This window comes from Zootoca vivipara, chromosome 7 (assembly GCF_963506605.1).
Source record: "Zootoca vivipara chromosome 7, rZooViv1.1, whole genome shotgun sequence".
In the NCBI taxonomy this organism is placed as follows: Eukaryota; Metazoa; Chordata; class Lepidosauria; order Squamata; family Lacertidae; genus Zootoca; species Zootoca vivipara.
The window spans coordinates 92,122,322-92,138,580 of NC_083282.1; the positions used below are offsets into that span (position 1 = coordinate 92,122,322).

The 16,259-nt window shown below is 45.9% G+C and overlaps 1 protein-coding gene across 1 annotated transcript in view; it reads right to left on the minus strand.

The window, feature by feature from the left end:
• ANGPT4 (angiopoietin 4) overlaps positions 1 to 16,259 on the minus strand; it is a 45,621-nt gene that overhangs the window by 6,000 nt on the left and 23,362 nt on the right. The window contains exons 3-7 of the mRNA XM_035123928.2: positions 15,833 to 15,954; positions 9,361 to 9,593; positions 7,307 to 7,422; positions 5,985 to 6,086; positions 4,512 to 4,678 (exon numbers count right to left, since the gene is read on the minus strand). Of these exons, the coding sequence (XP_034979819.1) occupies positions 4,512 to 4,678; positions 5,985 to 6,086; positions 7,307 to 7,422; positions 9,361 to 9,593; positions 15,833 to 15,954 (740 nt within the window). The remainder of the gene's footprint in view (positions 1 to 4,511; positions 4,679 to 5,984; positions 6,087 to 7,306; positions 7,423 to 9,360; positions 9,594 to 15,832; positions 15,955 to 16,259) is intronic.

Here is a 16,259-nt window from a genome sequence, read left to right on the forward strand (position 1 = left end):
ATATTGGTTTATACTGTTATCCAAGTGTTATCTTGATGTGTTGAACAATTGGTCAACATACAGCTGTCAGACGAAGAATCAGAAGTTATCTTTTTTTATTCTCTCTTCTCTCTCTCTCTTCTTTTTTCTTTCTGGGTTGTGTTTTTATTGAGATTCATTTTTAACCCCGATAAAAAGGTATGCGAAAGTTTTGGGGAAATGCCTCGCTCTGCTCACTTTTCACTACACACCCTTTGGCCGATTTTGTTCTGCCAACTGCCCTGAGAAGACCTCCGGGTACAGGGCGGTATATAAATTCAATAAATATATACATATATGTTGCCCTCCCTGTAATGACTAAAGTCTTTGAGGGCAGAAACTGGAAAGTGCTGGAAGATTCTAGAAGGTTCACTTCTGATGCAAATATTGTTTTGGCTACCTCAAGGTCACGCTGAGCCAGGAGAGATAAATTCATGCACTCAGCAAGCTGCTCTCTCTCTCTCTCTCTCTCTCTCTCTCTCTCTCTCTCTCTCTCTCTCTCTCTCTCTCTCTCTCTCTCTCTTTCTTTCATTTGTACCTCGTGTGTCTGAAGTTTTTGTAACAAGCCTTTGCCTTTTAGTAAAAGTTTTTCCTTTGGACCTTGGACTATGCATGGTCTTTTTTTTTATTTACTGCAAGACCCTGTTCCACTTTCAGCTGCCTTTGCTTGCCTGGACAGTGACGTCACTGCGCAGCCAAATCCGATTGGCTAAGCAGCATTGCGACCTGGCATTGCTTCTCTGGGATAGGGATTGAGACCGACAGCACCCAGAAGCTCAATCCTTTGGGCTGCAGGGCAAAGCAAGACAGAGAGAGATGATGATGTGATGTATAGATGGTATCTAACACCAGCTAAACTTTACCTTTAAAGGTAAAGGGACCCCTGACCATTAGGTCCAGTCGTGACCGACTCTGGGGTTGCGCGCTCATCTCGCATTATTGGCCGAGGGAGCCGGCGTATAGCTTCCAGGTCATGTGGCCAGCATGACAAAGCCGCTTCTGGCAAACCAGAGCAGCACATGGAAACGCCGTTTACCTTCCCGCTGTAGCGGTTCCTATTTATCTACTTGCATTTTGACGTGCTTTCGAACTGCAGGAGCTGGGACCAAGCAACGGGAGCTCACCCCGTCACGGGGATTCGAACCGCCAACCTTCTGATCAGCAAGCCCTAGGCTCAGTGGTTTAATCCACAGCGCCACCTGGGTTAAACCACTTTACCTTTACAAACTTGCTAAAATGTACAAGACAAGAACCAATGAGTGTTGGAATTGTAAAGAAAGGGAAGGGATCTTCTACCACAGGCATCCCCAGACTTCGGCCCTCCAGATGTTTTGGACTACAATTCCCATCTTCCCCGACCACTGGTCCTGTTAGCTAGGGATCATGGGAGTTGTAGGCCAAAACATCTGGAGGGCCGCAGTTTGGGGGTGCCTGTTCTACCACATGTGGTGGACTTGTAAAGAGGTAAAGGCTCTCTGGGAAATGGTATATAACAAGTTAAAGAAAATATTGAAAAATACTTTTGTTAAAAAAATCAGAAGCCTTCTTATTGGGTATAGTGGGCAAAGAGATACCAAAGGAAGATAAAAGACTGTTTATCTATGCAAAAACTGCGGCAAGAATTATTACAGCCCAAAAATGGAAACAGCAAGAAGTACCAACGAAAGAAGAGTGACAGATGAAGATGATGGACTTTGCAGAATTGGTGAAGCTGACAGAAAAAAAAATCCAAAACCAGCAAGATAAAGTATTCCACAAGGACTAGAGTAAATTTATACGAAATCTGAAAGATTATTGTAAGCAATTAACATCACTATCGGGGGTTATCTGAAGACTTGTAATGAGAAAGTCTTCTCCCTTTCTATATTTAGTTAAATTTTGAGCTATTTTGTAATGAGTGTAATTGGAATTGGAAAACATACAAAATGCAATGATATAAAGGTTAATTTTGAAAGCCATGAGGCGGGAGAGAAGGAAGTTGATAGGCTCTAAAGACCCAGGGATGTAAAGTGGACAATAATGATGTGAATGTATAGTATTATTAAATGGAGAATAAGTAAAAATGAGAGAGAGAGAGAGAGAGAGAGAGAGAGAGAGAGAGAGAGAGAGAGAGAGAGAGAGAGATGATGATGATGAGGAGGAGGAGCTACAAGAAAGAAGCTACAAGAAAGAAGATTCCACCTAAACATTAGGAAGAACTTCCTGACAGTAAGAGCTGTTCGGCAGTGGAATTTGCTACCAAGGAGTGTGGTGGAGTCTCCTTCTTTGGAGGTCTTTAAGCAGAGGCTTGACAGGCATATGTCAAGAATGCTTTGATGGTGTTTCCTGCTTGGCAGGGGGTTGGACTGGATGACCCTTGTGGTCTCTTCCAACTCTATGATTCTAGGAGGAGGAGGAGGATATTTTTGGAATTCCGTAAATCCCTCAGCAGATCGAAAGCAGATGAAATGAGAGGCGAAAACGTGCCCTTGCGTGATGAGCAGAGGGCAAGGAGGCTTATCGGATACCCTGAAAGAGCACCATGTTCTCTGAGAAACAGATGCTCGCCAGAAACCCTTAGTCACATCCATAAATGCTAGCAAGTTAAAGGAGGCTTGGCACACTCAGCTCTTGGAAGGGCAAGCTTTTATTTCCAGGATAGATCTCCTGGAAAGAAAATGGAGGTGAAGACACAAACAGAGCTGAAGATTTGCTAGGTCGCAAAGGTCTCTCACAAGAGGCCACCTGAGATGGGTTCAAACTCCCCATTAAACCCACAGGAGTCGGTCCCTGCACCAGGGGCTGATGATGTGCTAGGTGGCCGACCTCCAGGGCAAAGCACTCTTGGAACAACTTGTCCGAGCCCCTTCACCTTTATCAGAGTAGGTCCAAATCTCCTTCTAAGCAGGCCAGAACAAGCTGATTTGGTGCTTGAAGCACGTACGAAAAAACCGCGGGTGGAATCTCCATGGAGCTCAATGGTTTAGGAGGTGAGACCAGTTCTCCATCAGATTCCAGACAGCGATTAGCTCTAAAATGAAGGTGATCTCATACCCTCCAAGCATCCTGATTTTCCAGGGACAGTCCAGGAATTACAGAAGCTGTCCCGGTTTCTGATTTGATCCCAGAATGTCCTGCTTTTCCTTTTTCCTCCCCTCCACGTCCCGGAGAAGAATTAGAAGTGTGTATAGGTGCAAAAACGGACTCCTGATTATCCTGGAAATAAAATTCTTAGAATCATAGAGTTGGAAGAGATCACAAGGGTCATCCAGTCCAACCCCCTGCCGAGCAGGAAACACCATCAAAGCATTCTTGACATATGCCTGTCAAGCCTCTGCTTAAAGACCTCCAAAGAAGGAGACTCCACCACACTCCTTGGTAGCAAATTCCACTGCCGAACAGCTCTTACTGTCAGGAAGTTCTTCCTAATGTTTAGGTGGAATCTTCTTTCTTGTAGTTTGGATCCATTGCTCCGTGTCCGCTTCTCTGGAGCAGCAGAAAACAACCTTTCTCCCTCCTCTATATGACATCCTTTTATATATTTGAACATGGCTATCATATCACCCCTTAACCTTCTCTTCTCCAGGCTAAACACACCCAGCTCCCTAAGCCGTTCCTCATAAGGCATCGTTTCCAGGCCTTTGACCATTTTGGTTGCCCTCCTCTGGACACGTTCCAGCTTGTCAGTATCCTTCTTGAACTGTGGTGCCCAGAACTGGACACCAAACAAAGGAGATTGTGTTTGGTGTTTCTTGCACCAAACAAAGGAGATGGTGAAGCTGGAATAAAAAGCCCACCCTATCATTTTGAAAGGCAATGTCACCGATCCCCTTTGAATCCTTTCGCTGCCATGCTTCAGCAGCCAGCCATTTCTTAGGAAACAAAGAGACTGCTTATTCCTTTATTGTGAATGGAGCCTTACACTGTTTACTCAGAAAGAAGTCCCATGTATTCAATGGAGCTTACTCCTACATAACGGGGTAAAAACTGGTCAGTCTTAAACACTCAGAACTAAGTCCCACTAAGTTGAATAGGAATCACTCTATGCTATGTTCCTGATCATTCTCACAGTTTCTACAGCGGCTTCCAACCTACATAAAACATCAGAAAACGCCCCTATACCAGTCTGCCTTCAGATGGCTCGGGGGTCGGATAACTCCACACCCTCCAACACATCTCTGTTGAAAATAGGGGTGTCCTACCACACTCTCCAACATTTCTCCAATGAAAATAGGAAAAGCAGGACATTCCGGGGTCAAATTAGGAAACCGGGATGGCTTGCTTCTGTAAATCCGGGACTGTCCCTGGAAAATAGGGACACTTGGAGGGTCTGAACTGTGGTGTGCATGGTTCTCCTCCTCCCTATTTCATCCTCACAACAGCCCTGCGAGGTAGGTTAGGCTAAGAGATGGCGACTGGCCCAAGGTGAGCGCCACAGCTGAGTGGGGATTTGCACCCTGCAGATAAACATCTACCATGCTGTTTGCATATAGCTGGCAAAGACCACATATTACCTATATCGCTGGCGCTCGCTTCCCAGCTGGAACTTTTCGTAGTGGGCGTAGGCGCGATTGCCTTCCCAGTCCAGGAGTTCCACCCTCAAAGAATGGGCTCCCTGGTTGGTCAGGAGGTGGACTGCCTCATTCCCCAGCCAGTATTCTCCTGCTGGGTCCCCAAAGCCCTGAGAGAGGCAAAACACAAAGCACTAAGTGGGTTGCTCGATTAAGTTCTCGGCATATATCAGCTAAGAGGCTGTTTTGAATATTGAAGTCAGCTGGTGAGGCCTGAAAGGATTGCGGTCAAAATGGGATCACTGGGGGGGGGGCAGGTGGGATCAGCATGGTCAGGAGAATTCCAAGGTCTGTAGAAGTACAAACATCATTTAGGGGGGAATATTTAAGCAACCTTCTCCCCGAAAACAGACAAATGAAGAGCAGATGAGTCTCTGGAGAAAGGGGACAGAAAACTGGGACGAGGAACAGAACGGAATGGAGTATTTTGCAAGAGGATCACAGCTGGCTGGCTGGAACGCTGAACAGGAGCACTCCACACTGCAATGTCTTGTCAAAATCAGATGAAACGTATTTGGGGGGTTTCCATGGTTGGGAAGGTGAGATGAACTTTGTGGTCAGTTCCAGCAGTAGTGGTTGTATCCAACGTTAGTTCAGAGTAGACTCATTAATAGACATGAATAGTCCAAGTCCATTAATTTCACTGGGTCTACTCTGAGAGTAATTTAGTTGACTCCAACCTTCTGGTTCCATCTTACTATTTTGTGTAACATGGAGGAGTAACACGTGCTGAGCTATGTACTGCTGGGCTTCAGATCAGCTGTCTCTCTTTTTTACATTTAAAGTTTTTTACGTTTAAAGTAATTTATTCAGTAGAATGCACATTTGCCCCCTTCTTTGAATCCATCACTACCGAATAAATTTTTGGACGCTGAAACAGTGATTGGGGAGGGAGAGCAAAGTGGGTTGGTGACTTCACGCTGCCTGGTCAATCAGTGCTGTGCAGAGCCCCAATACATAGAATCATAGAGTTGGACTGGATGGCCCTTGTGGTCTCTTCCAACTCTATGATTCTATGTATGGTTTCCCCCTCCTTGATTTGGGAGAGAAGATTGTGCAACTGACCAAACTGTGGTGAGTGAGTTTCCTTTACATATAATTATGCACGTTGACGCATGGCCTCAGGAAGCCAGTGGGTCAGCAAAATAGGGGTTAGCAAAGCCATGGGTTGTTATTGGCCCTGTGGTGATTGCTATGTGGCAGGCATCCCCAAACTGCGGCCCTCCAAATGTTTTGGCCTACAACTCCCATGATCCCTAGCTAACAGGACCAGTGGTCGGGGAAGATGGGAATTGTAGTCCAAAACATCTGGAGGGCTGAAGTCTGGGGATGCCTGCTAAGTGGTCTCTGCTCTTTCTACTTTTGATCGAAAAGATCTGACGGATTGAGGATGACAAGCCCAAGCCAGACTCATACTTGTTTGTACTCTTTCCAGTTCTTTTGGAAGCTGACGCTTCCGTTGACTCGGTACTGGATCACTGTCCAGCCGCCTCCGTCCGTCTCCATATCGCAATAGGTCTGCAAAGGAAAAAAGAAGAGGATGCTCAGTTAGAAGGAACAAGAGGCAGAAGCACAGCTGAGCCTACGGATATCGGAAGAATCTGATCTTTGCAGGTGTCATAAGGACTTTTTTTAAAAAAATAAACAATGCTGAAACATGACTAGTCAACAGAGATTTTCACCAAGAAAAGCAGAGTTTAGATTCTGTGTTTAACTCCAGTGGCATGATTGCAGTAATAATTATTTAACAAACAAAACAAAGCATGTGATATTCTCTGGGTGCCATGCCCAGTGCCAATTTCTTCTCTAGTTATTATGGAGGAATATTATGGAGGAACCTCCTAGTTCCAGAGACAAATGAATGGCATTAAGTATTGGTTTGGAAAAGGGACATAAATCTATTGATATCAGGCAGGCTTCAACAAGTACTCCTTTTGGTACCTGCTAAGAACATTTTTGCTTAGACAAGCCTCCCCAGATGTTTAGAAAGTCAATGCGAGTTTCAATCTGTTTTTAGTCTATTGTCATTTTACCTTTTCGAAAGTCTTAAATTGCTGCACTTAAAATTGTTCTTGCTGAAAAAAATGGATGGTTTCACCTTTTTTTGTAAACCACTCTGAGGTTTTTGAAGTGGCGTATACATTTTATGAAATGAAATAATAAAATAAGTGCCGGAGACGTGATGCTGCCCATCAGTGTAGACAATACTGAGCTATATAGGCCAACGGTCTGACTCAGTTGTAAGGAAACTTCCTGTTGTTCCAGAGCTCCTTCCAGGTCCTGTCAATTCCCCCTTGAACCTATGAATGTTCCCCAGCGCTTGGCACACTAGATCCTATGCCCAAAGCAAAATCTAGCCACAAGAACCAAGCACAGAAAGGCATATCCATTTGAATAAAATCTGCCTGCCCCTCTTTTGCTTACCTGCCCATGTTTCTCAAACTTAGGTTGCCAGCTCCTTTTGAACTACAACTCCCATCACCCCTAGCTAGCAGGACCAGCGGTCAAGGATGATGGGATTTGTAGTCCAGCAATGGCTGGAAACCCAAGTTTGGGAAACATTGAGCCTTAGCAGAACCCTTTTCTAGGCCAGGGTTTTTTTCCAGGCAGCCTCAGAGATGGTCAGATTCCTTTAGAAGCAGAGACAGTAGGAGAACCAAGGTGCTTTTTTAAGCTGTCAAATTGAGCAATGATCCTTCTCCCTGCCTCGATTCATAGGCTCTCAGGGTTTTACTGACCTTCTTGGGTTCAGTCAGATTGTTGATTTGGAGGGTGTAAACCCCACTGAGATTAACTCCAGATTGGCGGATTTCTGCACAGTCCTGGAACAGCCGGTCTTCTTTCTTTGGAGGAACTAGCAAGAGAAAGTCAAATGCTAAAGAGTTGGCCTCTCCAAATTAAATAACCATTTTGGGGCATGGATACAGTGTCCTCAAGCTCCCAGTATCAAGCAAATTTCCCTATTCAAAATGTGAATAAAATTGCTATTTAAAATTTGCTTGGGGAAAAACTGTGACTATATTTACTAATTCTTGTGTTATTATTTCTTCATCAATCCCAGCTACAGACGCAGTAAGACCAGAGTGGGGAATCTGTGACTCTCCAGATGTTGCTGGACAGCAACTTCCAGTAGCCAGCATGACCAATGGTTAAGGATGGCGGGAGTTGTAGTTCAACAGCACCTGAAGGATCCTCATCCTTCCAGTAATATTTGGGGCAGATCCACACCATGCATTGAACAAACACCCGATGCACATGTAAAGCACACAACTTCCCCCAAGGAATTCTGTGAACCGTAGCTTATTAAGGGTGCTGCGAATTGTTGCACTGTGCAGGGAAACTATAGTTCCCAGGATCCTTTGGGGGAAGCCAGGTGCATTGGATGTGCTTCAAATGTACCTATGTTGTGGATCTGACCTGAGTTTATTGCAGGTGGGGATGGGAAGACACGGTTTAAAAGCACTGAGTTCAAAAAGCTGCTACATTTATTGCCTTAACATTTAGAAAGCAGCATAGAAATTTAAGTTTTTCAAAAGCATCCCTCAAGGTGGAATGTGTGCGCTCTTTGCTGTATGTTACGCCAAATTGGCCTCATGCGCTATTCTCCTGCACACCTGAACTTTCAAATGACAAACAGTATCGCTGGAGGCTCCTCCCACTCCCTCTTCCCATTGGCTCGGCTGCTCTGATGTAAATCATAGAATCATAGAGTTGGAAGAGACCACAAGGGCCATCCAGTCCAACGCCCTGCCAAGCAGGAAACGCCATCAAAGCATTCTTGACATATGCCTGTCAAGCCTCTGCTTAAAGACCTCCAAAGAAGGAGACTCCACCACACTTCTTGGCAGCAAATTCCACTGTCAAACAGCTCTTACTGTCAGGAAGTTCTTCCTAATGTTTAGGTGGAATCTTCTTTCTTGTAGTTTGAATCCATTGCTCCGTGTCCGCTTCTCTGGAGCTGCAGAAAACAACCTTTCACCCTCCTCTATATGACATCCTTTTATATATTTGAACATGGCTATCATATCACCCCTTAACCTTCTCTTCTCCAGGCTAAACATACCCAGCTCCCTAAGCCGTTCCTCATAAGGCATTGTTTCCAGGCCTTTGACCATTTTGGTTGCCCTCCTCTGGACACGTTCCAGCTTGTCAGTATCCTTCTTGAACTGTGGTGCCCAGAACTGGACACAGTACTCCAGCTGAGGTCTGACCAGAGCAGAATACAGTGGTACTATTATTTCCCTTGATCTAGACGCTATACTCCTATTGATGCAGCCCAGAATAGCATTGGCTTTTTAAGCTGCTGCATCACACTGTTGACTCATGTCAAGTTTGTGGTCTACCAAGACTCCTAGATCCTTTTCACATGTACTGCTCTCAAGCCAGGTGTCACCCATCCTGTATTTGTGCCTTTCATTATTATTATTTTTGCCCAAGTGTAGTACTTTACATTTCTCCTTGTTAAAATTCATCTGGTTTGCTTTGGCCCAGTTGTCTAATCTGTTAAGGTCATTCTGAAGTGTGATCCTGTCCTCTACTACAAATCAAGTAGTCCAGAGGGGAAAGTTTGGGATGATGGAACATTGGCAAAAAGGTGAAAGGAGTGACAGGGAGAGAGGTGGGAACTGTAAGCAGCCAGGAGAGTTCAGAAAAGGGGGTAAGAAGACTGTAAACTGTTGAGCTATCTCCGTCTGCGGTGGACCTCTGGCTAGTATGCACATCATATTCTGGAAGCTTGGAAGCTGCCTCATTTGAGATAAAGTGTGATTTATTTCGGGGGCTCTGAGCTCACCTTTGCCTTGGGAGACCAGCTGGACCAAATTCTGAACCGACTCCAAAAGCTGCAGCTGCTGTTGTTGAAGCAGGCTGGTGTTGTCGCTGGCCGCGTGGAGAGACTTCTCCAAGCCCTCGATGGTGTCGCTCTGCCGGCTCACCAGCTGCTGCAGCTCCTCCTTCTCCGTCCGGATCCCTTCCAGTTCCATCAGGTGCTTCGTCTCCATCTGCAGGACTCGGGTCTCCAAAATACTGCCAAGGGAGGAAGGAGAGGGAATGAGGGCAACCGAACCGCAGGGTGGAGGGCTGGCGGATTTGCACACAGCTGGCGAGAGACACTTTCCAGAAGGCGGTCAGCTTAAAAAGCGGGTGCCTGCCTTGAGGGCCGCACAACACAGTCACATCTGCAGAGTTCATCTGTGGGATTCACCAGGATGTGGGTCTTCTTTTAGGTGTAAAGATACTTGGAAATTTGGGGACATTTGGGCTTTTGAATTATGGGTGCTGGAGGAGACTCTTGAGAGTCCCATGGACTGCAAGAAGATCAAACCTATCCATTCTGAAGGAAATCAGCCCTGAGTGCTCACTGGAAGGACAGATCCTGAAGCTGAGGCTCCAATACTTTGGCCCCCTCATGAGAAGAGAAGAATCCTTGGAAAAGACCCTGATGTTGGGAAAGATGGAGGGCACAAGGAGAAGGGGACGACAGAGGACGAGATGGTTGGACAGTGTTCTCCACCAACATGAGTCTGACCAAACTGCGGGAGGCAGTGGAAGACAGGAGTGCCTGGCGTGCTATGGTCCATGGGGTCACAAAGAGTCGGACACGACTAAACAACAACGACAACAAACCTCTTAACCATACATGTAGATGTAGGGCGGTGCAAGCACACTATCTGAGTCATCAGATATGGGATGTAATCCACTGGAGCAGTCAAGTACAACATTTCCTATTTGCCTAGAGTGAACATGCAGGGGAATGTTGATCCAGCCAGTTGAACTTCCTGTTACACCTGGTCTGGAGCATCCTTCTTTGCATGTGACTGGGTAGATGGCCTGGGTGCGACCCTTCCAGACCTAACCAAAGGTCCAGTCACACAGCCATCTCCCTCTTTTGACTCTCCTTTTGCCTTTTGCCTTTTGCCTCCTGGATTGCACTCAGCATTACAGGGACATACCCATGTGGGGTAAACCCACTTTTATGTACAGTGGTACCTCGGGTTACAGACACTTCAGGTTACAGACACATCAGGTTACAGATGCTTCAGGTTACAGACGCTTCAGGTTACAGACGCTTCAGGTTACAGACTCCGCTAACCCAGAAATAGTACCTTGGGTTAAGAACTTTGCTTCAGGATGAGGACAGAAATCGCATGGTGGCAGCGGGAGGCCCCATTAGCTAAAGTGGTGCTTCAGGTTAAGAACAGTTTCAGGTTGAGAACAGACCTCCAGAATGAATTAAGTTCTTAACCCGAGGTACCACTGTATTTGTGACTTCAAGCCTAAGCCTGCCTTCAGGGACCACACTGTGCTCTGATTGTGAGCGAACTTCTTACTGTTACTTATGAACATTACTGTTGTGTCTATATTATTTTAGGAGGGAATCAAAGGGGTCTTACCAGGAATAAAAGAGCTTAAGAGATTCCAACGAATCTGCAACTAGCTTCCTGCTGTGTAAAGAGGGGAATGTACTCTGCTGTATGAATAAACTCACTAGCGTGAGTTAGGAAGGATAATATTTAATCAATATATCATTTCCTGTTACCCACAACATTCCCACATCAGAGCAATACACAATAAAAAAGTAGTATAAACACAGACAACTGGGAAACACTGGTCTGCGAGCGCTCCAATTGGAGAACAGCCTTTACCAAAGGTGTCATGGGCTTTGAAGACGCTCGAACTCAGGACAAAAGGGAGAAACGTGCTAAGAGGAAGGCATGTTTGGCAAACCCTCACCATGATCAACTCCTGCCTGGAAACCTATGTCCCCACTGTGAAAAAACGAGTGGGTCCAGAATTGGCCTCCACAGTCATTTACGGGGTCACTGTTAAAACCGTGTTTATGGAAGACAATCTTACTTGGCTACGAGGGATCACCAAAGAAGAAGACACAACCAACATGCAGAAAGTTAAATGCTGATTGGGCACGTGGAGTTGGAAGGGCACCAAGGGGGTCATCTAGTCCAACCCCCTGCAATGCAGGAATCATGGCCATCCTGACAGATGACCACCCAACCTCTGCTTAAAAACTTCCAATGAAGGAGAGCCCATGACCTTCTCAAGGAGTCCGTTCCACTCCACTGCTGGATGTCTCTTACTGCCATAAAGTTATTATTGATGTTTAGTTAGAATCTCCTGTCTTGTAACTCGCTCCCCCAGGGGGCAATGATGCCACCAACTTGGATGGTTTTTTTTTTTAAAAAAAAGATTAGGCAAATCCATGGAGCAGGAGAGGACTGTTGTTGTCGTTTAGTCGTGTCCGACTCTTCATGACCCCATGGACCAGAGCACGCCAGGCACTCCTGTCTTCCACTGTCTCCCGCAGTTTGGTCAAACTCATGTTCGTAGCTTCGAGAACACTGTCCAACCATCTCGTCCTCTGTCGTCCCCTTCTCCTAGTGCCCTCAATCTTTCCCAACATCAGGGTCTTTTCCAGGGAGTCTTCTCTTCTCATGAGGTGGCCAAAGTATTGGAGCCTCAGCTTCACGATCTGTCCTTCCAGTGAGCACTCAGGGCTGATTTCCTTCAGAATGGATAGGTTTGATCTTCTTGCAGTCCATGGGACTCTCAAGAGTCTCCTCCAGCACCAAAATTAAAAAGCATCAATTCTTCAGCGATCAGCCTTCTTTATGGTCTTCTTTATGGAAGCGAAAGGAAAGTCTGATGCTGCAAAGAAAAATATTGCATAGGAACCTGGAATGTAAGAACCATGGATGGAGGTAAGCTGGATGTGGTCAAAAATGAGATGACCATAAAGAAGGAGAGGACTATTGATGGCTATTTGCCATGCCGACTTTGTTTTGCCTCCACAGTTGGAAGAAGTTGCAGGAGGAGAGAGGGCTCTTGTGCTCGGATCCTGCTTGCAGATTTCCTACAGGCATCCCAATGGCCCCTGCGAGAACAGAATGCTGGACTAGATGGGCCTTTGGCTTGATCCAGCATCTAGCAGGGCTCTCTGTATGTTCTCATGCTTGCCATTTTTAGAGACTGGCCCCCAAGGAGAGAGTGCGTGCATGTGTTCTGGAGCAACGAAGGCCGGAACAAGCAACTTCTACGACTCGGTCGCTGCTGCTGTCATCACCACGCACTTCATCTGTTTATTTTTGCAGCCATCAGGGATTTCATTTTTTAAAAAAAGAAAAAAGACAACTTCTCTTGTGACGCTTCTGTGCCATATTGGTGCTGCAAGATTGGCTTCTCTCTGCCTGCCCCCATCCCCTTTCTTCGGTCAGGCAAGATCACCATAAATCGGCCTTTCGTAACAGTTTGGCACGGCATACGCATCTTGGGAATGATCCAAAAAGTGCTGAGGTTGCAAGAGAAATCGTCCCCCAAAACTTTGGGAAGCCAGCTGGCCGGGATGCAACGAGCTCTGATCTCAGCAGAGTTTGGATCCTTCACAAGAATGGAGGGGAACTGCAGCATGGAAACCAAAGTCAACTCCAAGTGACTCCATATAGCTTTTAATTTTGATTTCTAAAAGCTCTTTTGTACTGATCTTATGAGAGTTGAGTAGCAGGGAGCTGCTACCTGTGAGCAAATCTTCATCCTCCATGGATCTGAAGGTGGTGCCCAAAGGTTTATTTACTTATTTCATAGAAGGTTTTCATTTTTCTCTCCCCCAAGGGACCAAAACATTTTAAACTGATTCATCTAGCTCCACAGCTCCGCACCCACCCCCTCCCCCCATAACCTCTTGAAGATTGCTGGTGGTCTCGGATGGATCACTTAGTGATTTTTCTGTTTGCTGTAGCAATTGTAATTCCATAGAAATTCAAATCGTAAAGCAGTAAAATACAATTTTGTTGTTGTTGTTTAGTCGTTCAGTCGTGTCCGACTCTTCGTAACCCCACGGACCAGAGCACGCCAGGCACTCCTGTCTTGCACTGCCTCCCGCAGTTTGATCAATCTCATGTTCGTAGCTTCAAGAACACTGTCCAACCATCTCTGTTGTCTCCTTCTCCTAGTGCCCTCAATCTTTCCCAACATCAGGGTCTTTTCCAGGGAGTCTTCTCTTCTCATGATGTGGCCAAAGTATTGGAGCCTCAGCTTCACGATCTGTCCTTCCAGGGAGCACTCAGGGCTGATTTCCTTCAGAATGGATAGGTTTGATCTTCTTGCAGTCCATGGGACTCTCAAGAGTCTCCTCCAGCACCATTATTCAAAAGCATCCATTCTTCGGCGATCAGCTTTCTTTATGGTCCAGCTCTCACCATACAATGGAAGAAGCAATTAAAAATAGAATGAAAAAAGCAAGAGGAATATTAAAAGTGATGGATGTCCTGTTTCCCATCTTCAGCCATGAATCCAGAGACATGTCATGGACCACCTGGATGAAGCTCATGGATGTACCTGATGCATCAACTAAATGCTGCGATCACACAGGCAGGAGGGACTTCAGTTGTGGGCTGGCAGGCTTCTACTTAGTAGTACTTCTACTTAGCTACTCTACTCAGGTGGCGCTGTGGGTTAAACCACAGAGCCTAGGGCTTGCCGATCAGAAGGTCAGCAGTTCGAATCCCCGCTACAGGGTGAGCTCCTGTTGCCCAGTCCCAGCTCCTGCCAACCTAGCAGTTTGAAAGCACGCCAACGTGCAAGTAGATAAATAGGTACCGCTCTGGCGGGAAGGTAAACGGTGTTTCCATGCGCTGCTCTGGTTTGCCAGAAGCGGCTTAGTCATGCTGGCCACATGACCTGGAAGCTGTACGCCGCCTCCCTTGGCCAATAATGCGAGATGAGTGCCGCAACCCCAGAGTCGTTCACGACTGGACCTAACATTCAGGGGTCCCTTTACCTTTACTCAGGGTAGACCCACTGAAATTAATGGACTGACCTTAGTCGTGTCCATTATTTCTACAGGACGAATGCTGGATACAGCTCTATATCCTGCACCTCGAGAACTTGCACGCCCTCCATCCCCAGCAGAAATTGTGTCAATGGAACTTGCTTGATCTTTTGCTCCTTGTCTTCTGGGAACCAAACAGCAAAACCCACAGGAACATATATTGGTCCTCGGCCAACAAATCCATTAGTGACCTAATGGAACGAGGTGCTCCTTTGCACAAGACTGCTGGAATTAGAGAGAAACCAAGAGGTCCTCACAAATCAGCAGAGTCCTGGATAGTGATGGCTGGGAAGAGAACTGCGGTCCTTGGGAGGCTGAGATCTGCAGTCCAGGAGAGCAAGACTGAGATAAGGAAGCGAGCCAAATGCAGTTGGGGACAGATTTATTTCAAAGCCTCCTGAGTATATTTCTGGACAGGGAATCAACCAAGAATCAAAGGCCAAGCCCTGCTGGGTTCTTGGCTCATAGGATTAGCAAACTGGAGATTTGTTTCACCCAAGAGAATGTGTTTGTAGCAACTAATGAAAGAGAGAATGGTTTGCTTTAAAGCAGTGATTCCCAAACTTTTTCGGGCATTGCTCGCTTGGTTCCATAAACTCATCCCCAGTGCCCCCTCTACCTTGGCCTATAAAAAGTATTATTCAAAATAGTGGTTCAACCCACAAAGGAAGATAATAGCAGTAACAGTAACAATAAATTGCACATTTATTCAAAATCCAGTTTATAGCTATAGGTTCCCAGATAAACTCAGTTATAGGCACAGGCGTGTGGCATTTATGCAAACACAGAGAGAGGGGGGGGAGAGGGAGAGGGAGGGAGAGAGATACAATCTTGTAGTTTAAAAGAACACACAGCAAGGAATATTGCATGAAAATATTTTTATGCATAATTTCTTACTAACAAAAACATAAAGGTGAAATAAATATATACAGTAGCCGAAAGTATTTATATATAGCTACTTAGCAAGCATACATAACCATCACCTACCACAGTTGCATGGTAACTAATTTATAAGAAAATCAATAGCAATTACCAATACTTGGCTATCTTGTGACTCATGACAACTCAGAAGCAGGAATACAAATAAGCATAGAATCGTAGAATCGTAGCGTTGCAAGGGACCCCAAGGTCCTCTAGTTCAACCCCCCTGCAATGCAGGAATGACAACGTGTCCAGATAACAATTTGGCCAAAGGAAAGAGCTTTGAAAGCAAAGAGAGCAGTAGAACTTTAAATAGGAAGAGAGGAAGGTGTTTTGCTCTAGGCTCTAGCCTGGCCAACTGTAAACAGGTGATTGATGCACATAAAGAGACCCACCTCCAGCAGCAGCCCTGAGCCCCTGAATATATCCTCTGCCTTGGAAAGAGGCAGCTCTGCAGGAATCCAGGTGTTCCTACACCTGCACAGCAGCAACAACAACCTACCTGTTTCGGTTCTGCAGCTTGTGGATCTCGTTCGTCTGCATCAGCAGCTGCTTCTCCAGCTTATTAGTGGACAGAGAGTTCTCCAGGAGTTGGATCTCAATGCGGGAAGTCTGGTTGAGTACCTGTGCAAGGCACAGAAGAAAACCTGAAGCTGCGATGAAGATCTGAGCCACCCCACCTCTGATCCCTTCCAGCTGTTTGATTGCAAAGCTTGACACCTGCATATATCTTAGGCACACATGGACAGATAATCCCACTCCACAGATTGTTGTTGTTGTTGTTGTTGTTGTTGTTGTTGTACCCCACCCATCAGGCTGGGTTTCCCCAGCCACTCTGGGTGGCTCCCAACAGAATATTAAAAAACATGATAAAAGTCCAGTTTTGCAGGTTGACCTGGAAGCTCATAACTCTGCTCATCCACAAACTT